We start from the raw sequence: 21,935 nt of genomic DNA, 5'->3' as shown, positions 1-21,935 counted from the left end.
CCCCTTATCCAATTCAGAGCATTCGGCTGAGAAAAATAACTCGACGTCATCAAACGAGAACGAATGACGGAAAGTTTGCATCAATCTCACTTTTCTCGACAGAATCGATAACCTACAAATCCACCTGCAGCCTAACCTGATCTAACCGTCAATCGAGCGAGTCCAAGCATAATCGCAGGTCATTGTGAAAAAATCATGCATACGTCAGATGAGAAAAAAAAGTTTGTAAACATTAATTCGAATATCAACTACCGTCATCCTATATACATTGCGTCATACATATATTCCAATAGTATTCGGAACATAAGCAACGTTAGTCGGTACACGTATATTCGGTATAATCATATATATATATATATATATATACACACAATGTAACAGGAAGATAGGCGCAGTAGTCACAGCCGTTACGAACCAGCCAATAGGCATCCCGTTAAACCAGATTCAACGGTAAAATCAGAAGGCACGGGTTTTACCTTTGGCACTGCGCCAGCTAAATATAAGTGATAAGGTTGAATAAAACGGGGGAAAAGTGGAACGTTGCACTACGCGAGAGACACGCGACAAGCCGACGATAAGGGAGCGCAACTATTCGTACTGGTAATATGAGAACGGCGTGGTAAAAAAAAAAAAGGAAGTATCGTGAAATCGACAAACGCTATTATGACATGACCGACGAACGTAACTCAAAGAATTAGTGTAACATTAGTTTCCTGATGGAAAATCCAGGGGCGTAGGAGACAGCAGGGCCGGGGGGGGCGGGCAGGAGTGGTCTGGTGACAATAACGTTTATCGTCGCTCAGCACGCTCCGCGACCATAACGTGAATCCTGGTGTAGCTTGATCGCTGAACTCCGATCCTGATTTACATCTACATGCCTATTCCGGGAAGGGGTTATGGGAAAGAAAAAGATCTATTAGGGAATTACGTCAGTGGGTACGTACCTGAGCTGCCACTTATAACAGGGCAAGTGGAGATCGTATAGTGGGATTATTAGAAAAACTCGGAGGAAACGCTCATTCGTGTCGACGATAAATCAAACCTTATCGATCTCGCTCGAATACTCACGAAATATATGAGTTTCGCACCGTTGCCGCCATAGCGCTGATAATCATGCCCGATCGATTGACGGATGGCTACTCTCGAGGCTTTAATTATCCGATTGCAATTTGTCGAAAGAGATGTGTGACGTGGTGGAAGAAAATTTTTTGAAAGGACCTCTTACAGCGAAGTACTCAAATACTTGAGATGAGTTTAATCAGATTCAGATGCCAGAGAGTAGACACAGGTGAGAGATTGAAGGGAGGGAATTTAAAATTGTCAATGAGGCCTGAAAATTCAAACAAAAGTAATTTAAAGATACGTTCGCAAAAATTTGGTATACCTTTAATTTGGTGGGAGTGGAAAAAAAATTTAAAAAAAAAAAAAAGACATTAAATAAATTCGACCCCCAGACAATCCTGTGTCTGTGCTCCTGGCAAGGTTCATCTATTTTCCGTAAGCGTCCAAGGGAAGACGTGATAGCTCGTAAAAACTAAGGTCCAGTGTATTTTACGCTTCCCAATTCGTAGAGGATTACATGGGGAGATTCGGAAGAAACTTCGTGAAAATATACCACGGGCATTGTTGTTATTGGCCAGAACGGAATGTTTGCCTCCGCAGGGCGCTTCGACGGCTTTAATTTGCTTCGTGCTTTTTTAGGTTCTCTGGCAGGATTCCAGAAGGTCCCTTTCGTCCCTTCGTCGTGGCCTCTGCACACTCTTGGAGGACCCACGTATACGCCATGTCACCTCCCGAAGGTACGGCCCTGCCAGCCCGTAGGGATCTTTATATTAAATACGTTTCTCCATCTGGCGACGCGGCCTCGCACTGTCGTTTCGTAAAAAAAAAAAGCTCCACGACGACAACGTCAAAACGGCAGAGCGATATGAGGGGTAGGTGAAAAATGTGAGAAAAAAATAAAAAACAAAAACCAGGTATACCAACTCAAATCAAATCTACCCTGTTGCATCGTCACGTACGTCGCTACTATACTATTGACAATCTTCAACCCCGAAATACGATATAACGTAATAACATGGTATCGCCAGTCGATATACCTTTAACGAAAGAAAAAGTTTCTTATACAGGGTGTCCCGTGAAACATAATTTTTGCTTAAATCCATAACAACAATGGTACTCGGGTTGGTCGTAAGAGAACAATGAAAAATCAACTTCTACAATGTGCGGAAACGCCTCCGCATTTTTCCGTCGGGTAACAAAGGAAAAAACAAAAGGATTTACGAGATTAATAAACCGTGTTGTTGCTTCGAGCTCAAATGAAGACAACAATACAAGGAAATCTCCTTTGTACGAAAAGTAACGTGACGTGCATCTTAAAAGAAGTATACGAGATAAATTTCTCGTCTAAATTAAAATACAATAGTAAACGGTGCTAGTATTAGTAGTAATAATAATAATAACAACAACAGCAACAGTGTAAAAGTCTATTGTTGCAAATGAATTATTTCTAGAGAGGACATCGTATATCCAGGACCAAGACCAGAAGTGCCTTTCCTCCAAGAGATCTCGAGGACCTAAGCAAATTACTACAGAAGGAAATCCTAGGGCGACGCCTGGCGTCACGACGTCCGTCCTACCCAAGTGAAATTACTGTCCTCTCATAGAGCTCACGTAGAAACACCTATACCTAGGCAATCTATATTTTCATATGTCCTTGGTGCATTTAGGATCCTATCCTCTTCTTCGACGTCTCTTTTTATTCTCCATCAGGCTATGTAGCTGCAGCCAGGTAAATAACTGGCTACACCTGGGGCCATGATACCATCCTGTATGTACACAGAATATATATGTATATATAGGCTCCTCTCTCTAGAGTAAAGCAAGTCGCTCCAGTAGCATAGAAAGCGCAAAGCTAGCAAGGTTAGTTCACATGATCCCAAGAGGAGTTTCGATCTCGTGTTACTTCTCTTCGTTCGGCGAGCCGAATCACTGATGGGAAATAAGCTGAGATCGTTTCTCAGTACGATACCGGAAGTGGAATGGTCGCTGGAGGAAGATTCAATCCGGTCCGCGTCAGCTCCCACTGCGAGAATCGTGAGGACTTTCCGAGTCCTCGCGCCGCTCTGCATTATATACGTACAATTCTGCAGATATATATATATATGTATATATCATACGTATAATATATATAGACCACTTCCCATACCCAAAGGATCTTCTCGAGTTTCACGATATCCTTTAAAAATGGTGTCGACGGTAGAGACATTTATAACCGAAAGATTTATCTCGTTGCTTATCAAAATTTCTCTATCGTCCCTGATAGCACGGATGTCTATATAGATTTTATGAGTAATTGGATTCAGCCAATCGGACAGCCAGTAGGCGCATGGCCTAGGTGGATCCTGATGTACGTTGGTGGCCTCTGGCACCACCTGGATTTAGCAGGTGGAATGAAGCACGACGTCGACGCTCTACCCATACCGAAATTCAATTTAACGAACGTCACTTCGCCTTCCACGAGATATGGCAGGATTTTCAAGAAGCCGAGACGACGTCCTGACACACGAAGGATGGAGACGCCTCTACCTCCTCGTAGCCTGTGTATACGCAATACTCTGTATGCATCCTCAGATGCATTGTCGATGTCCCAGGTAGGAGATATATCGTTATGGAGGTCGTCCTGACTGGAACCACTCTCGTGCCGAAGTCTCCTTGACAGTTATAAGATGCCTCGTTTGTACTTGTCGTCGCGACAGGATTGGGCCTAAGCCATGGATGCATCGAGCGACTTTCGCCATGAGAAAAGTCGCATAACGGGTGTGCAAGGTGTTGGCGACGTGTAGGATGGCCCAGGATAAGACCTCAGTTGATTTATGAGAATATATGGAATATCGAATGTGTCCTGGTTAAGAAGGATAGGTCCTTGGGATCCTTTATTGGTAACGTTGAGAACACCAGTTCCTTGGATACGTCGAATAAGTAAATGTGCAAGGACAGTACCTATAAGGTAAAAACGTAAAGTTCTATCGATCCTTGGAAAAAAGAATAAGAAAAATGCCATACCTCGGACGGATATAAAGAAAATGCAGTGAATTTCAATATTCTTGGGAAAATGATCCTTGCACGGACTCTTTTTATATACCACAATTTTCTCAAAGCCAAGTGGGTTGGGATACTCGAGAGCATCTTCCGGTACGACGTACCGACTGTTCTTTCTTAGCCATTGTCAATGAGTCCGCAGGGTGGGTTGCAGTGCACTTGACTAGCTGGTATCAGGTCCTCGAAGAAGAAACAGAGAATGAAGGTGAGAGGGCTCGTGGGCGCTGAAAGTCAAAGGAAAGTCTTAGAAAGATAAGATATAGGAAGAGGGTAGGTATATCTACCTGTATTCGTAGGTCAATCGAATTCCTGAGGTCATCCAGGAGGACCCTCAACTTTTGAAGACCGTGAAAAATCCGCAGGACGCCATGGCCGTGCCCTGGTGTCAAAGTGGATGGAAGAGACAAGGGTTCGCGAGAAGCGTCAGGGGGCGATAAGAAAAACCACGAAAGGACTAGGGTGGCAGCAGTGGCTTCCTTCTTCCTGGTCCCGCAGGAAAATTCGCTTTCAAGGGGTCGAAGTCTTCACGTTTGCGCGACGCGTTCCAACTTCGTCCCTCTTAGAGTTTCCGAGCTGCTCCGGAAGTGGGCTTCGCCCATTACAACGGGGTTAGGGTAAGAGGCTGAAGGTGAAGCTACGGCTAAGGGTGAGTACGAGGTACGAGGGTGGGGGTGAGACCGAAGACTGAGGACGTTCAGAAGGTTGAGAACCAGACCCTCTTAACCCACCCCTTTAATGCCTCCTGATAGATATATCTATTACTAACTACATACATCCACGGTCCACCCTTAGATACAGATACTCAGGTCCTCCTCTCCTCCAAATCATAAGTCCAGGCAATATGGCGTCCTAATGGCACGAAGGCCAAGTGCCACGGAAGTTTTTAAGCTCCCTGAAAAACTGCGATTGCCGCCGGATTCCTTTACGAGTCTAGAGAAAGAAATGGCTGTAACGCGTAGGGGTTATGTCGCGGGAGGGCGACGCCTTTGGTAATGCTGGAACGGTGGAGTGTTGGATAGTCGTGATTCGAGTCTCGGAATCACGTTCAATACGTCAGAGGGGGGCCACAGACTTCCCCTCGTGCGAGACGAACACGTGCCCGACAGTCGGTCAGGAGAGTGGCTTGAGTTATTCGAAGTTTACGGAGCGAGAGGTTCCAGAACGGAAACCGATGCGAGCTTTCGAGGTCGATCTGAAAATTTCAAGAGAGAAATCCAGGAAAATCAAAGGATACAGGAATGCGGAGACACGACCCCATAGCCACTGTACCTCGAGGAAGACATTCTGGATTCCTAAAGCAGCCGGTATCCTCTCTCCGTTATTTATCGCCGGAGCGCCGCAATACGGCGAGCAGCCATAGTGCGAACGAAAAGTTTCATAAAAAATTAAACGATCCGCAAGGGAAGATTTACGGAACGAACGCCTGTGTCACAGGGTGGCCCCCGTAATAACAGTGTCGCCTTCGACAGGCTGGACGTCGAGCTCAAAAATGCCTAACCTCTAAACTCGTATCCTGTAAGAGCGTTGTTCCTCCTGGTATCTATCGAGGTAATGCCACTGCCAGCGGCAACGACGCTGCGGCCGAGTCATGAAATTTTATAGAATCACCGCAGGGAGCTCGCACACCGTAAACGTAACGCATTCGCACGTTTTCAAAACTCATATCCAGCCGCCTCACCAGCCACGTACAACAGTGTCAATGACGTCACGCTATAGTTATACATACAGCCCTTGTTTCCGCTCCGCGAATATTAACGCACACACCCTTTTATACTATCAACCTCGTTTCCTGCTATTTGAACGTTCACGGAATCCGCCAACCATGGGGTTATATAATATGTATAGGTTACACCTAGAAAGGCTTCACGAGGGTCGGGGCTACGAATGACGAATACCGAAATGAAATTTTACAATTTCCTACCTAACCTACGAAAACAGGCATTGCTTAAAGCAAAAGAAAAATGTTCGTCACAAATATACAGTACACGTGACTTTAATTTACCTACAATTAATAGATCTTCCAGTAATTTCCAAGATTTGGACAAAACGGACGAAGCTCGCTTAACCGGGAGGTCCGCAAATGAGACGTAACTAATTAAAAGTAATCTTACCTAATTTCACGGTGGGCACTGGAGTGGTACTGGCAGCGTACGCGACCTCGGTACTTAGTCCCAGAAGGAGCAGGACACTCCACATGTTTCTTGGCTCTATATTAGTTTCACCAATGTGTCCTTTTTCTCGTCCTTCGGCGTTTTGTTTTTCTTTATTCCTAATAAAAATTCACCAAACGTAAATGAGTCATCCAGAGGAATTTATGTCCTTTGAATAACGTACGGGCAGTCTCCACGTTACCTCCTGCACTACTGCAAACTCTGTCATATCTTTCCTCGAGGTCTTCGGAGCACTGAAACTCTCGTGCCCTTCCTGTCGAGGTCGACAGGAAAAGAGGCCTTATCTATTTATAAGGACTCAACGAGTGATTTATCGTTCCGTCAACAAACTCGATTTAGTTGCACGCGTCTCGAACCTTCTGGAAGCACAGCACAACATCGCACCAGATGCACTTAACCTCACGTTGCCCAATAACGTTTTATCCGCGTCGATCTGACCAAATCGTTAATCGATCGACGTCTTGTGTGGAGTGCGTATACCGATCATATCCAGACAGAAAAAATCACTCTATCCACTGTATACACATTCGTCCATATCTTGTTCTACCGACAGTTTCACTTTTTCTAAGTCTTCCAGACGCGCACTGTCCTCGCGTAAGATTTGCCAGCCGCTAGTTAGTTCCAGAGCACGAAGATGGCGGCGAGTTACTGGGACTCGAACGAGGAGGGAAAATATGAATTACCGATAGAGGATCTTACTGACCCTGACCTCACGATATGCTGCTATTTGACGTCCTAATGAATCGAATAACTCCTTTGGCAGATACTGCAATATCATAATGCAGGCTTTTCGTTCGATTTCCCTTTCTAATTTTTGGGGGCGTATTAACGGCTCGCCACGTCCACACGGTGACGGTACGATATGTTTTGCCTTTAATTAAACTTTAATTAAACCTTCTCTTCCCACTCTCTCAAATTCATTTTCCTCCCTTTTTTCTCTGATCTTCTTTTCGCCCTCTTTTTATTTTCGTTTGTTTGTTTACCCTACGTTTATTACAGTTCAGAATCGGAAGCTGAGATGAAAACTTAGCTTTTTCCTTTCCTTCCTTTACTCTCCTCTCTCTCAAGTCCTTTATCACCCTTTTTCTTGATTTTTATTTATCTCCTTCAGGACCTGCAAACTGTTGTAACTTCTTTCTTTTACGGAACCATAAAACACACTCTGTCACTTATCATCACACCGACACTGCGTTTTTCTTAACACAACGTTGTACTAGACACGGTCACTAATAATTCACAAGATCTTTGATCCATTACGAATCCTGATCAGCTGGTACCTTAGGATTTGCACCGTAGAGCCTTTCGAGTTACTACACTGTTATCAGCCACCTCGGAATCTATTTGTTTTTCATCTGTTATTCATTCATTATTCCTATAGGATTCTCTGTTTGCGTTTCCCTGCTTCCGTCTCATTCGTATTCATTCCCCTTTAACCACCACCACCTAGGAGCAACCAGTACCTGGAGACACCCATTATAGTTTTCAATTAACTTGCCTGATGTCCCATGGATCAGTGAAAATACCATGTGAACCTTTCAGTACACTTGGGAACCTGACACTTGTCCCATGCCAAGTTGAGAAGGTCAACTCCTGCAAAACTTTCCTATAAGTTACACGTCACTCCTCTGCGATTTCCAATTCGGATCAGTTAAAAACTTCCAACGATCAGCCTCATGCCTGCCACGTGCCCATAACGCGTCACAATCGTATATATATATATATATATTTTTTTATTCAAAAATCGAAATGACGTAATTCTGAGAAAAAGAGGCTCAGAATACTCGCCAGAGATTCAAATAATTCTCATGGCACTTTTAGCAATGATTTATACTTGAGGGATTCAGTGATTCCTGCACGAGCGTCCACCCGATCTGGTGCGTCCCGACGCGCCGCGTCTACGTGATCTTCGGCCGACGGCGAACGGCACACTGACGGAAAGATAATCAAACGGCGCCGCGACGAACGCGCACCCTGTAACCCTGCTAGGCCACCGGCTGCTGGTGGAGCCAGAGGGTTGTGTGTTGGCACGAGAGGAAGCTAGGTGTTTGTCCTACGTAAGGGCGCATACTCTCAAGTGATTTCGGTGAAGAGGCTGGGGGGGTAGTGGGGGTGCACGCACTACCACCACCCACTGCCACGTACAAAATTCCTACTCATCGACCCTAGACGAGAGAATTTCACGCTAATCGCGTGGCAAATATCGTTCGCTTGACTTTCACAATGTCAAGGTGGAGTTCCACGAAGGGGCCGTCCACAATATCACCGAATGAATAGACGTAGGAAGGTCCGGTAGACACTGGAGGATCAGTGAATAACGAGAATAAACTATCAATCTATTGTTCTAACAGCTACTTTTTCGTGTTTTTCCTTGTGGTAAACTAAGGAAACAACCACTAGCAAAGATGCCTCGAGGGGCCGGTTACCGTCTCGCCGTCTTCTCAAACAACTAACCAAGTGTGCGGGATAACTTTCCTACACTTGGCAGGGGTAGTTTTGCCTATCGATGAAAGTTATAATACACGTAACACGGTTGGGGGATAATTGTAACTCGGTAAGGATAGGTTACGGGCGCGGCAACCCTCACCATTTCCCACGGGTAATGATTACGTTGCTCCAGATCTCGCGGCGTTAAACGCCGCGACGCTTTGAAACCGGCTGCATATTTATTATTGAGAGATCCTCGCTAAAGATTAACCCTGCCTCGATTAGCTCGCAGCTTAGAGCTGACCTCTGCCGCAGTACACAACTGTTTCTCGGTAAGAGTCTCCCCCCTCCGCCCGCCATGCTTTACGCAGAGTCCTCACTCACGCGACGCTACACTCTTTGCCCGATTTTCATGAAGGGTCCAAGTTCCAATGGGGCTGCGTGCAAACAAGTCCGGGACTTGTCATTCTGATCCTTCTCGACACTCGTCACGATCAATCTCACTGGCGATAACGGGCGAGATTGATATGCGGATAGAAAAGTGTCTACGGCAATTCCGGATGTGATATTTCTGTGTTACCGCGCGTTATCAGCTCTTACACCCCCGTCGGCAGACAGAGGGTGAAAAATATCATCGCATCGTGAGGATCGTGAGTTACTGTTATTCCGCTTTTTTTAACTGCTGCATTTCGCTCTATGCAAACGTAATTGATGACTTACCGACTTGAATTGCATGTAAGACGATATCGCTATTCTTCTAAGCTCTTGATTAGTTGCACAATTATTTCTTTGTTTCACTTTCAAACGTTTTCTAATGCGCGCAGAAGTTCTAAATTAAGTTTGCAATGTCGGAAACATTATTTTATAACCTTATAAGAATAAGACTGCATGCCAGACACGAAAACATTAGTCAGGACTCGAACCACATTTCGTTCGAACGCCTGCAGACAAGACTCTTTCCTGCCTGTTAGTTCCGAGCGGGGACCGCAGAGGTCGGTAGTTGTTAGGGACGGTTGAACTTCTGCAGTATCAACCAGCTGCTGGACGCCGTTGCCTTGTTCGAGAAAATAAAAGTCAAGAGGATTGCATAATAAAAGGACACGAACCAGCGTTAAAGCAAAGCTGAACGAGTTCAGGAAAGGTAATTAAAAATTATAAAACTGTTTATTTCATTATGTACATCGAGTTACTAAAAAGCGAGCTGTTACCCGGGAAATATCAGGAAGAGACGTTCTACCAACTTGTAAAGTATTTAATGTAGAAAATTGAGTATCTCCGCCAAGATATCTTCTCAACTGTAAACTCTCGTTATTCGAACTACTCGAGGATGTCCTCGCAGTTACTGTCGTTCTTTCTTCCAACGAACAAGAGTACCACGGTAAAAACAATAAACACTCCTCACGAGGTAATCTTAGAAGGTACTTCGAAGCAGGTTACGATATCGTTCTTCTCCGTGAGTGCGTAGTACACGACAAGGGACACCTGCAACAAGAATAATCGTTATCGACTACTGAGAAATCCTAGAAATTTCCTTCGTCATTGCCTTAAAGGTACGCGAAACAAGTTTTACAAATAATACAGTGAAAACCGTTTCTTCTCGATTTTCTCGTTAGCTCTCAATTTTCTGCCAATCTCGCCTTTGCTTTACTGCCATTGTCAGTTGAAATCGATTAAATGCTCGGTGGAAGCTCTTACTGGAAAAATAATAATGAATGTGGCAACAGTGTGGGAATGTGGAGACAGTGAGAAAGAAAGAGACATCGATAGTAAGGACTATGCGAATTCTCAATCACTCGATTTGTTGACTTTCTGATAAGCACAAAAGTTCACGTCCCATTCATAATAGAGAGAGAGCAAAGAATGATAAAGTAATAGATCGAATTGGCAGTACATTTTCGCTGGGAGCTTCGATTGACTTTTATCTCGAACCTATCGAGCCGCGAATGAATATTTTATACCCAATAATTAGATCGAACGCGTACCTCTCCAATCAGGATGAAACAAGTGACAAGCTTAATATAAAATGGCGTTAAAAGGAAAAACAAAACTAAGACGATGATTCGTTACTGCTGATGATAAACAAGGAAAACTACAGAGACGTCGTTGACGTTTCGAATCGACCTGTACGCACGAGGCAGCACACCTTAAACTTTCAGGTCCCATAATTGATTAACAATTATTTACCGGGATATCGGTAAACGTTAAAACATTTTGTATTTATTAAAACTGGACTTGCTCTTCAGTAAATTCGTACCTTAGGATAAAGTTCCAGAATAGGGAACTCGTTCTTGTATATATATGGTGTCCCCTTTTTCAGGGGGCAACTGCTTTTACTTCCGTCGGCGTTGAAGATATTCTGGCAAGCGTTGGCCCCATCGACACCTACAAACGGAAGTGGAATTCCGAGGATGGTGGCGTGAACGGAAGTGGTCAGAGTCTGCACGTCCCTGTTGGGTACGAATTTTTGCTCGATGCCGATCTTAGTCCTCTTCTTGAGCTTGCACGGGGGACTGTTGCAGCCGGTTATCTGGACCTGATTAGGATCTTCGTAGAGTTTACCTGAAAATGTAAGAAAAAATAATTATAGATATCAAAATCTTTATTATCGTTCTTCTTTATCTTTTTCAGGCTCTTTCACCTCGACCAGATTCCTATAGAGCAGAGCACAGAGCAATACAATTACGTTTGAGCTTTAAAAAAATGGACTCCAGAGGTACCCTCATGGAAAATTGAAAATACCGCAGGTAATCCTCTGAGAGATTTCCACGAGAAATTATAGTAACCTTTAGTCTTGTTTCAGGATAACTGATACGATAAGGAAAGCTCAATGAAAAGTTAAAAGAGATAACTGAATTGACTCTTAAGACATAAACTCGATAATGCCACGTCAATGGATTATATCATCTCTAACGAATATTGGAGTATTTATGGCGTCCCGTGACGTGGCTGAAATGTCGGAATAGCGATCGCCACGGGATCGGCATCCATTTTCAGTACGCTCGGAAAATGGCGCCGTAAAAGCCGCAAAGCCACCGGGAATAAGACACTTTACGGTGGCGCGGAACGCTGATGGCACAACTCGTGCTCCGACTCGATTGCAATTTGCAATATTGCGAATAAGGGCCCGAGCACAGTGCACAGCCACATATCCGTCCGAGAATATTTGCCTACCACGCTTACGAAATAGCTAGCACAAGATTAGCCTTCTGCAAATTTCATAAATTTATTATTTGCATAGGAGAAAACTGTGTGAAACGGTATAACGAATAGCGTGGCAAAATGTGTGCAGTGGAAGACATCTTTTCCTTGACTGTTGCAATAATATATAAAAAATATTAAACGTCAGTAAACATATAATGAAATGCCAAGATAATTTAAAAACAGGAAAAAAATCAATTATTTGATAATTATAACTCACAAGAATCCTAGAAATGAGGACTTCATCTGAATTAATATAACAAATTAATGCTAAGCGAATAATAAAATCAGGAAAATTAACATTCATGCAATGAAATTGAAGCAAATGTTATTTCAAGAGAAAAAACAGAACAACCAATTAAACTTGGCAACATTGACGTAAGTTATTTTACGACTTTTGCATTCTCAGACGATAATGACAGTTTTGCATTTCGAACGACATCAAAATATGCAATTTACCCGTTTTCATGATTTGCTATCAGTCCCTTTATCTCCACGAGTTGTAACGATTACCGCAGTTTAAGAAAATCATTGAATCGCACCAAGTAAAGAATCCAATGATCCATCGACTTGGTTACTTTGTCAAAAAAAAGCTTCCACAATCTACCACATAGAATGCGACAACCGAGCTGAGAACTGAACGAAAGAAAAAGAGCAAAACGAAATAAAAAAGAAAAACAAATAAGTAATAAACTCTCGTTTCAGAGTGAAGAAAAACCGGTCTTCGCTCGAACATTTATCGCCGACCAGACAATCTTCTCATTCAACGTGAACTTATCTCACGTGCAAATATCGATGCGTACGTGGAACCTCTCCTCGACGGCAGTGCCACAGAAATCTTGATTTCCACGTGAATTACAATTTTTCACATCAAATAGTTCAGACTTCACGAGGTAATATTTGTAGAAATAGAAAAAAAAGATGTCACTTTACATAAATGTATATGCATATATGTAAACACGTATGTGCCATAGGTGCAAACTGTGTAACGACAAACGCTTGAACGCGAATACCGCAAATCTTGCCAATACTGTGAATACCGTGTATTGGATGCGGCGGCAGACAAGCTAAACGCGAATATCAACGGGAGCGATTTTGCAAATTGACCAGTGAGATTTACCGTTCGGTCAGGATCCATGAGTGTCGCGAATAAATCTGCCATTAACGAGAAGGAAGGGGAGGAGCGCCGAACGAGTGCGCAACCAAGGACGGATATCGAAAAGGGACGAACGCAACCGCGAATCGTGTTTAATCGCGAGCAACGCAATCGTAAACAATCATTTCCCGAACGACAAACAAAAGGCCGCACCAGCACGAATGCGACATACTATTGACCAAAATGTCGCAACACGACTGTCGCTCAAGCGTATTGTCATCGATAAGCATAAAACTTCTCCAACAGAATTTCTTCGCGTGCATATACACGTATATGTTGAATTCATTAAATCTTCAAGTTTGCACGAATAAAATTTTTCTTTTTTCAGCCTCGAAGTACATGCATCAGAAAACTGGGCACCTACTTTGGCTGTCATTGGTCGCGATACCAGTTTGCGTGTAATGAACTTTGACCTCGACTCTGATGTTCTTTGTAAGTTTATCATTGGGAGATCGGCTGTCGCACTTTGGAAATTCCTTTTATCCCAAGCTCACTTAAACCCCGTGATGCTATTCTACAGAGATAAGTACCATACAAATATGTATATATTTATTATATGTATATGTATATGTATATATATATATATACACTGATATATAAACTGCTATTCTTGTAACAGGTTTCCATGAAAGTGGAGAGTAGATCTCTCTACGTTGAAACGACTGGCGCAGCAGCGTCTCGATCTCCTTGGCGTGAGTTTACTTCTATGAGCACGTTACGGTATGGCTCACTGATAATATTTCTCAGCTCAAGGCTCATATGGATAATTCATACGGAGGCCAACGACTATTTCTCTTGCGAGGACACAAAAAAAAGGTTGGATAATGTCAAATAGTACTGTAGAGGTTGGATCTCTTTAAACTCTAAAAACACGCTACGCCTGCGGGCACGTATAACGATTACATTTAAATACGGATGCACGATTTGTAAATACTCGAGTCAAAGGATTTTTATTAAAAGTTGACTTGTCCATGAAATCCTTATGGCAATGATAAATTTTCACGTTTCAGGTTAATATCCCACTTTTCTGATACATCATAGAATCTCCAATGAACTACAAGACCATTTTAAACTTATGATTTGTCTACGAACCGTTTCCACAGTGGTTCACCTGGGTCGCAGCAGCCAGTACGAGGAGCGTCGCAAGTACCAGGAACGTTTCTCTCAGCATCTTGGTGAAAGTGTTTTCTGAACTGCCGTGATAATGAAAGGAGCAGCTACTAGGAGGGTCTAATCAGGCCCAGGTCTGACTCTCGACTGTTCGCGACTGGCCACGACTGCGGTCTGACCGTACTGGACAGTGAAACGGCTGTCGCTGCTGCTATGGGGCGAACTTTAAATAGACACCAACTCAGAAGCATCTATATACAGAGAACAGTCGCTGCGATTGCGACTGTGACCGTGATTCCTGCTGGAGAACAAGGAAAGCAGAGGAGGAGCTAACCACACTGTTTCAATGTATGGTCCCAATAGTCTCATTGTCAGTCGGCATCAAAAAAAGATCTGTCTGTAGAGACACGACCTTTGCACCAACCTGGAGCCAGTCATTCATCTGAGAAAATATTGGTATAGGCTCCAGAGTCTCTTTAGTTTTCATGGTCATCCAGAGTCAAGAAAACATTGCTCTTGCCCTCTGACTACCTATTTGCTTGGGTCGTTCAAGTGTGTAAATATGAAATATACGTATGTATACAATTAATTAAAGAATTTTTAATAATCTCCATACACTATACCATAATAATGACCATAAATGACGAAATAATGACGTAAAATACACCGTAACCATAATAATAGTCCTCGTGTTCTTGTAGGACCATCTACCGATTGCCCTTTGAACTTCAACGTCTTTAATGACGCAGGTGGACACGTGGAACGTACCTTCCAGCACGAATCTCTTGGCGCCATTGAGAAGAATAATAACGTCATTCCGGGTTATTTCACTCATGGGCCTCCACGTCTGTCAATGATTTTTATAGACATCGATTATGCTTCCCTGGAAAGATGGAGCATTTGCGGAAAAGTCATTTCCCGTGAAAATTTTTAATAAACCTCAACCGCGCGATACACTTGTTGCTGCTGTTGCGTGAAAGCAAAAACATACGAGTCATCGAATTCTAGGGGATGTATAATTAGTCCTCTCTAATTGTCTCACGGAACAGCATCGTGACGCTTGACGGGTCCTGTGGTAATTATCGAGATAATTAACGGAGTCGCCAGCCGTAATAATAGAAAGGGACACTGTAGTTGTCAAGATTACGAGAAAATTGTAGCTGAAGAGAAATAATAGAATTTGAAATTGATAATCATTCAAAGAAAATAATAGTTAAGGATTTCTATTAAATTTTCAACGAATACACCAACGGGTTGCTTATAATGACAAATGTCCAAATGACAGACGTCAAAGTTATTATTTAGTAAACTGTGATTTTACCTACACGATCTATTCTCTATATTGTTACCATATTCGCGATAGAGTTCCTTGAATGAAATAACACATGGACTAAACAGAAAGGAAATGACTAATGGTGCAAGCAATAAGTCACATGACGTTACAGCGACTAAAGGCGTACTCGCAATGTACAAAAAACAATCATTAGAACCACACGAGAAACGAAATAAGCATGATTTATCGTTGCCGCGTGTCACTGTAAAAAGCTTAGGAATCGGATGGAAATTTCCACGTGCCTTTTACAAAGTAGCCTAATGGCAGAGAGAGACAAGGATAACTGAACAGCAAGAAATCCCAGAGATACAAGATTACCAGCGAGTAGAAAACTCGAAATTTATGGTCACGAAAAATATATGTATATAGTATCTAGTAAAAAAGACTTTATTTATATACCGTACAACTACTGTATCTGCGGATTCCGATTATATCTTTTCCATCAAGCATATCAATATTGCACGGACGAAAAGTAGATACGCCCGTCCTAGTTCGACGACCTCTTAACACGATCGTAAACATTCTCCTAGAGTTTTCGTTTAGTAGCCAACGGCATTTCTCATGGAAACTTTGTCAAACCGAAAGGAAGAAAATACTGCAGGTCTGTATGTATATGAATGACAGAAATGATAAGAATAATAATAAGCGAGTTGTATACGGGAGGTATGAAACATGACGTCTCACCGCTATCAAGTGTTTCTAATCCTGTACTGAAAAACCTCAAGGCGACTTTTCAGTTGGAATTCTCCGTGAAAAATCTGCAATGGGTAACTTTGGCAATGGTCGCCGAAGCAGGCGGAGTCACTAGCGTCATTGGGAGGCACGTGCGAGACATTCATAATTATTTCCAGGTAGAAAATATTGTAGAACGTAATGATGATATCGTAAGGAATATCTGAACTTTTTCCTTTCAAACTGCGCAGATAAACAGGAACGACACTTCTTTTTCCTCTGGTAGTATTCCATAATATTTTTGCCGGCAATAGATGCCCATTCGGAACTGAAAGTCCTCCGGAAATATCGAGCTACAAGGCACGTTTGTCGATTTGCTTCGATTTGCTTCGATTTGATACAGAATAAGTCGCGTCATCGCGTCATCGCCTCAATGGCAATCACTGAAAGTTCTTCCTGCTTTTGGCTGTAGCTATATATGTATATACTTTATGTTATGTACAGGGTACTACTGCTGTCATTTGTACGTGTTTAGCATGCACGTGTCGAATACAGGAACTGTGGATGAGTTACTGGTAGATATATAAGGATGATTACTGTATGTGGCATCAGGAAGAAATGCAATCTGATGAAACAATGAACGATTAAAAATAAAAGTAGGAACACCTAGGTAGACGGATATTGATTGGACGATATAACGGGTGGGATTCAATTTATTGCACAATTAAAGAAATTTGGAAAAAATGTCTACGGTGATGACGATGTTTAAGAAAAATTAATAATTATTATTTTTATTATTTTTCAGAAATTCTATAATCATATCTTGTTTTACTTGTTTACGTATCGTTTCGAACTGCTTCTGGATGTTCTGAATTACAGACCGTCTTGATGAAATCGCAGCCTGAAATTTTGGGGCGAACCGGTTCGATCCAGGCACAAACGAATTATTTAATTTATCGATGACTCTTACAGAATTTTTTGTATGAAGTTTTGGTCGATTTATCTTGAAGCAAGTCTACAGCTGGCAATTATAATTTATTCACTACCAATATATGGTAGAGTAAATTATTCAACTGACACCTGTCTCCCCTGTTCCGATACTCAGGACTGTTTACGTATTCTATAAAAAATTGAAATTACAAATTGATAAAAATCATTAATAACCATGGCGGCTAAATTGTCCAATTAATTATATCGATGGAAATTGATAACTGGCGTGTGTATAGATGATCACGATGGCAACAATATTATTAGAATCGACCAGACGATTATCAGTTTTCACTTCTGATTTCATATATTCGTCATCGCCATTCGTTAGGCTTGTCGATCTTCAATGATACCAGTTGGGTCGATACAGATGTGAATTTCAAATGTGTTTGCTGATCGTCTGAGGAAAATTACACAATTTTATTATTTCTATAGATACCAACTACCAATGTTAAGCGTCACGAAACTGGTGCTCAGCAGTAGAGTTGCTTTGTGAATAAAATTTTGTGAGTAAAAAATTTTCAAAATTTACTGATCTATTCTTTCCGAAATTTTAATGTATCACGCCCTGCGTCACATTAGACTTACGACTATCGTCTCGTAAGATGTAATTAAATATTAAATCTAATCGTACCAATCTGTCAGATGATTCCATCGCGTGCGTGATTGATTTTCTATCAGTATTTTCATCGAACTGCCCAAGAATTACTTTCAACGACATTCGTCGAGCCGCTACGGCCATTTTGTACTGTGACTGATTTTAATTAAACATTTGCGACATTTATATACGTAGGTAAAAAGTATGTTTGCATGATCAATTATCAAATATTTCAACACTGTGTATACGTTACCTCTGTGTATCGATTCGATTAGTAGATTACATGAGAACCACTGATCCTTCTTGATATAAGTCACAACGTATTTCATCTGGTAGGAGTTTTCGTTCGTCACTTTAAATTTGCTAGCGAGACTCCATAGTGACATCCGGCATGAGACTCCACGTCTTTGTTTTGTTTTTATTCGTTCCTCTGAGTAGTGCAACTACGGTGCCCTTTGAGGATTGCGGTGAGTGGGTAGTCCAATTTTTTAAGATAACGAGTTTGCTTTTTGCTATTAAACAAAAAAATAACAGCTTATATCTCGTCGAGTTTTCCATGGCGTATAAATCGAGCCTGTTCTGCATAACAGTTATGAAAAATAATAATAAATCCCTCATGAATATTTGTTCAGACCAAACTTTATCCGTTAATAAATAAAACAGATTTCGTGACTGAAGACGTTTGAAATTTTATTTTTCCTAAAATACTACAGTGATGTTATGATGTAAAAACAGGAATGATAAATATTGCTGCAATTGGAGTTACTGTTTAATATTTTCAATATTAAATATAAAATAATACTGTGGTATACCAGATCATTTTAACTGAATAAACTCACCAGCCTCAAATTAGCTCACTCATTTGGTAAAGCCATGTCCCATTCCGTGACAGTGCGTTTGGGCTGAATAACCAGTTGTAGCTATTCCGATAAAGATATTGTGACAAGCAAGTTTGATAGGTAATAGTCTTCAGCATTTTCAATCACAATATTTTTTGTCGTACTAATTTTTTGAAGTTTTGACCAAGCTCAGTTTTAAATAAGAGATCAACTATATTGAAAATTACAATATTTCAGTGCAGTAATATTGTGGTATGGCGGCTACGTACAGATTTGACTTGTCAACAGTTGCGCCATCTACTCGGTTAACCACGGTCGTGCGACTAGACATTCTCTCGCGTGCAGTTATTGACTGAATAGACTTGAATAATTTTCGAAATCCCAGAAATCGATCAATTTTCGATTGCTATTAATGTGACATATTACGTCATTTATATGTTCAAACGTTAAAAGACTAGGTACCACAGCTGATTGAAGAAATTGGTGGCGTTCCGAAAGTTGTCAACCTTTACCGAGCAGCGCCGATGGTGGCATTTTCCAGAACTAGACTTCATAAGCATTATGAGAAAAAATGTCAGCCGGTGGTTGACAAGAAAAGATTTCAGTATTCATTTGACATTTGAATGAAAAATCTTTTTGAAGAAAAGTATGAGAAAAAGTTTTACAGTGCTACCACTGAAAAGATTAAACTGTCAGATAGTCCTGTTGCTGTTGTTACTGTTGCTAGTTGAATTACCACGTTTTAATTATGCCGGTACAATACTCGCAACTCCATCCTTTTCTTTTCCGTATATTCGCTGTGTGTTTGCGCTTACGAAAATATATTTCCGTAAGCGCAAACGGGACCAAGCAGATAAAAAAAGATAGAAAGAGATAAAAAAAGAACAAACGAAAGAGAAATGCTATATACAGGAGAGAGAAAGGTGACGGAAGCCGATGATACCGGGTCGCATTAATTTCCGGTACTTTGTTCACTTGTTCATGGAAATCCGTTTCATTTCCGTTCTATTTCCGAAACGATTTGGGAACCGTAAAAAAAATAAAGAAATCAAAATAAACAGACTTCTCAAAAATAGTATGAAAAAATTACCAAAGATCAAATCAGAACATGTATAGAGTTATTCAGTAGAAACGCACCACCTGAACATGATTCTATCATAGAAATCAAATGGACGGGCAAAAAGTTGGTGCGTTTCTACTGAATAACCCTTTATGTTTTCATATGTGGTCCTCGTGTGTACGCCAATCGTGATCTCAAAATCTCAACAATCATCGCGTCAATGCTATTAAAAACAATGGACTCGAAGTACCAACTCAATCGGTAATACGATTTCGACGAAATCAACGCATCATCGATTGGAACGATAAACGTATTAGGAAATTCTCGAATGGTATCACTGTTTTGCAAAAGCTATACACGAATTAGCTGTACGCTCGTTGTCACAAAAATCCAAAATCCAAAAAGGTTGAACAATTCAAAAACGCATTGGTCAGACACAAAAATCATTAATGCTACGCGTATCTCGTGACATTTCATAATTCATGTTCTAACTCATTCCTCCCCTATTAAAAAAAAAAAAAAATCCAAAATACTTTTATTTTTTTTTATCAATTTCAGGATCGCATTATTATATCGAGAGCGTCGAAATTTCTGGGTGCAATAATTATCCCTGCATATTAACAATTGGTTCTACTTACAATTTCACACTGGCCATGCAAGCATGTGAGTATCATTCTGATCATGCGCACAATCGTGCACATGCAACAAGCTGTCGATTAAGATGATAAATGTTTGGTCCACAGCAGATGATCATATCAATCTGAGGTCTCTCAACGAAGAAGTATATTTTAAAGTGAATCATGTGCGGAAGCCCGCTTTCGTGACCTCTGATCCCTGTTTGGACAATGGGAACATGTACAGCACTGGAAACACTTGCGCGCCACAGAGCGGCCAGACCGTATACTACAAAGCTGAACTCGCTGTGAACGCGCTGCCACCTGTAATGTCATTCGTATATCGTAACATAACCATAGCGCAGTTACGTTATGCCAATTTAGATAGTTATTGTTTTTGTTCACCTTGTTTCATTTTCAATCCAGCTACCAGCCGTGCTATACTGGACATTGAAGAATTCCCAGGAGATTCTAGTGTGTTACAAAGTCACCGTCATACTTCAGTCGTAAATGGATTTGATTATAAGGACGCCGAAATCGAAGTTCAACGAGATGCTTGCTAATAATTAAGGAATATAAAATTCTAACAAGTGACGTGAATAAATATCTATAATCGTGCATCTATATGTAATATACAGATACAAAACTCTGTTCTAAGTGTTTATATGGAATTGATAATAATAATTGGCGAAACTACCTGGATCTTTTTTTCTTGTCCTATAGGAGATGTTTAATTTAATGCCGTTGGAATACTTCCTTCCGCTATAGCGAGAAGCTCGAGATTCGCCGGTATCAAAAAGACTTGTGCTGAGATAAGCGAATTCAATTGAATTGCCACTTGTGGTAATTAAACGATTCATTGTTATTAGGCTGTTTCGCAATTGGTTGTAACTGCACGCGTTTCTCGCGGCGAATGCTAATCGACGAATCGGGCACATTCTGATTAACCTGACAGGTGACATTCAGCCTTCAAATTAATCAGTCATAATTTGGTGGAATAAAATTAGCGGCGCTTCGTATGATTTTGGAAAATCGCTCAAACTCCGTTCGCCTGTCGATGCTTTAAAATTAGCTCTAAAAGGTAAAAATTTGTTTATAATACGTAAAAACTTACTTCTAAAATTCTATTGATAATTAAGTCATTGCTTCGCTGTTATTATAAAAACATACAATTTTAATGTTAAATTTTCATTAAACATTCTGTAGAATTTTCGTGAAGTGGCTATTGCTCAAATAAACGCAGTAACAGATATTTATCTATATTTTTATTGATCCTCGTGATGTTTTAGTTATAAGAATATGATCCGACACAATAATGTGTTGCTGTGATGGATTAGAATGGGTTTTAATTTTTCGTGTAAAGATTTTCTGTGTACAGTTATTAACTGGTTATACACAAATATTAACACACTGTTGACCGGTCACGAGTTAACTTATTTTTGCACTTGCATTGGCTATTTCACTTCCACATTCAATTACGAAATATGATATACAAAAATTACCTTTATTGGTGCAGAACTTTCCATGCCCAGTTGCTGCTGTTACAGTTGACACCCACTACATACAGAAATGTTGCCTACTCATTTATCTTTCGTCAATACTGTGACAGATTGCAACGTCAAAGTATGTGGAACAGATGGCTGGAAATCAATGCCAACGGAAATACCGTTCA

At 41.2% G+C, this 21,935-nt stretch overlaps 4 protein-coding genes and 2 long non-coding RNA genes across 12 annotated transcripts in view; 2 read left to right on the top strand and 4 right to left on the bottom strand.

Moving 5' to 3' along the window:
* LOC107262974 (nephrin) overlaps positions 1-8,250 on the bottom strand; it is a 217,882-nt gene extending 209,632 nt beyond the window's left edge. The window contains exons 1-2 of one of the 2 annotated variants that reach the window (XM_015729734.2): positions 6,436-8,250; positions 6,213-6,370 (exon numbers count right to left, since the gene is read on the bottom strand). In XM_015729734.2, the coding sequence (XP_015585220.1) occupies positions 6,213-6,297 (85 nt within the window). In that variant the 5' untranslated portion in view covers positions 6,298-6,370; positions 6,436-8,250. The remainder of the gene's footprint in view (positions 1-6,212; positions 6,371-6,435) is intronic. The other variant, XM_015729735.2, reaches the window with a different exon arrangement.
* A 1,591-nt stretch (positions 8,251-9,841) lies between these two features.
* LOC107262970 (NPC intracellular cholesterol transporter 2 homolog a) lies at positions 9,842-14,400 on the bottom strand. The gene is made up of 3 exons (XM_015729729.2): positions 14,143-14,400; positions 10,951-11,255; positions 9,842-10,178 (listed from the first exon to the last, which is right to left on the bottom strand). The coding sequence occupies exons 1-3, from the start codon at positions 14,219-14,221 to the stop codon at positions 10,095-10,097; spliced, it is 468 nt and encodes a 155-aa protein (XP_015585215.1). The 5' UTR covers positions 14,222-14,400; the 3' UTR covers positions 9,842-10,094.
* On the top strand, positions 11,262-13,852 carry LOC112493696. Of its 5 annotated transcripts, none has more exons than XR_003058345.1 (3): positions 11,262-12,272; positions 12,600-12,787; positions 13,379-13,852. XR_003058345.1 is itself a non-coding variant. In XM_025080293.1 (3 exons), the coding sequence occupies exons 1-3, from the start codon at positions 13,234-13,236 to the stop codon at positions 13,690-13,692; spliced, it is 213 nt and encodes a 70-aa protein (XP_024936061.1). In that variant the 5' UTR covers positions 11,262-13,233; the 3' UTR covers positions 13,693-13,852. The 5 variants fall into 5 exon arrangements, 2 of the variants coding, with proteins under 2 accessions (XP_024936061.1, XP_024936060.1); XM_025080293.1 differs by having other exon boundaries at positions 11,262-13,319; positions 13,379-13,482; positions 13,670-13,852; XM_025080292.1 differs by having other exon boundaries at positions 11,262-13,319; positions 13,379-13,572; positions 13,670-13,852.
* A 226-nt stretch (positions 14,401-14,626) lies between the features above and the next one.
* On the bottom strand, positions 14,627-20,516 carry LOC107262973. The gene is made up of 4 exons (XR_001536583.2): positions 20,288-20,516; positions 18,004-18,262; positions 16,998-17,552; positions 14,627-16,790 (listed from the first exon to the last, which is right to left on the bottom strand). It is a non-coding gene; the product is annotated as an uncharacterized LOC107262973 (long non-coding RNA).
* LOC107262972 lies at positions 18,088-20,960 on the top strand. 2 transcript variants are annotated; one of them, XM_015729731.2, is made up of 4 exons: positions 18,088-18,217; positions 20,208-20,312; positions 20,396-20,589; positions 20,690-20,960. In XM_015729731.2, exons 1-4 carry the CDS (start codon positions 18,142-18,144, stop codon positions 20,771-20,773), a joined length of 459 nt encoding a protein of 152 aa, XP_015585217.1. In that variant the 5' UTR covers positions 18,088-18,141; the 3' UTR covers positions 20,774-20,960. The 2 variants fall into 2 exon arrangements, with proteins under 2 accessions (XP_015585217.1, XP_015585216.1); XM_015729730.2 differs by having other exon boundaries at positions 20,393-20,589.
* Positions 20,686-21,821, bottom strand: LOC112493697. The gene is made up of 3 exons (XR_003058347.1): positions 21,766-21,821; positions 20,961-21,337; positions 20,686-20,822 (listed from the first exon to the last, which is right to left on the bottom strand). It is a non-coding gene; the product is annotated as an uncharacterized LOC112493697 (long non-coding RNA).
* Positions 21,822-21,935: the final 114 nt, after the last annotated feature.

This window comes from Cephus cinctus, unplaced genomic scaffold (genome assembly GCF_000341935.2).
Source record: "Cephus cinctus unplaced genomic scaffold, Ccin1 Ccin1_scaffold0129, whole genome shotgun sequence".
NCBI classification, from domain to species: domain Eukaryota; kingdom Metazoa; phylum Arthropoda; class Insecta; order Hymenoptera; family Cephidae; genus Cephus; species Cephus cinctus.
This window is presented reverse-complemented; position numbering and strand designations above follow the sequence as displayed.

What these genes read in the sequence shown, in the direction of transcription:
- LOC112493696 (XM_025080292.1), top strand. Translation starts at nt 13,234, where the DNA reads ATGTCGCAACACGACTGTCGCTCAAGCGTATTGTCATCGATAAGCATA. An exon ending in TTCTTCGCGTGCATATACAC is followed by an intron (nt 13,320 to 13,378) that starts GTATATGTTGAA and finishes TTCTTTTTTCAG; the next exon opens with CCTCGAAGTACATGCATCAG. An exon ending in CGTGATGCTATTCTACAGAG is followed by an intron (nt 13,573 to 13,669) that starts ATAAGTACCATA and finishes TTCTTGTAACAG; the next exon opens with GTTTCCATGAAAGTGGAGAG.
- LOC107262970 (XM_015729729.2), bottom strand. Translation starts at nt 14,221, where the DNA reads ATGCTGAGAGAAACGTTCCTGGTACTTGCGACGCTCCTCGTACTGGCT. An exon ending in GGTGAACCACTGTGGAAACG is followed by an intron (nt 11,256 to 14,142) that starts GTTCGTAGACAA and finishes TTACATTTTCAG; the next exon opens with GTAAACTCTACGAAGATCCT. An exon ending in TTCTGGAACTTTATCCTAAG is followed by an intron (nt 10,179 to 10,950) that starts GTACGAATTTAC and finishes TTCTTGTTGCAG; the next exon opens with GTGTCCCTTGTCGTGTACTA.
- LOC107262972 (XM_015729730.2), top strand. Translation starts at nt 18,142, where the DNA reads ATGAGACTCCACGTCTTTGTTTTGTTTTTATTCGTTCCTCTGAGTAGT. An exon ending in GGTGCCCTTTGAGGATTGCG is followed by an intron (nt 18,218 to 20,207) that starts GTGAGTGGGTAG and finishes TATCAATTTCAG; the next exon opens with GATCGCATTATTATATCGAG. An exon ending in CACACTGGCCATGCAAGCAT is followed by an intron (nt 20,313 to 20,392) that starts GTGAGTATCATT and finishes TTTGGTCCACAG; the next exon opens with CAGATGATCATATCAATCTG.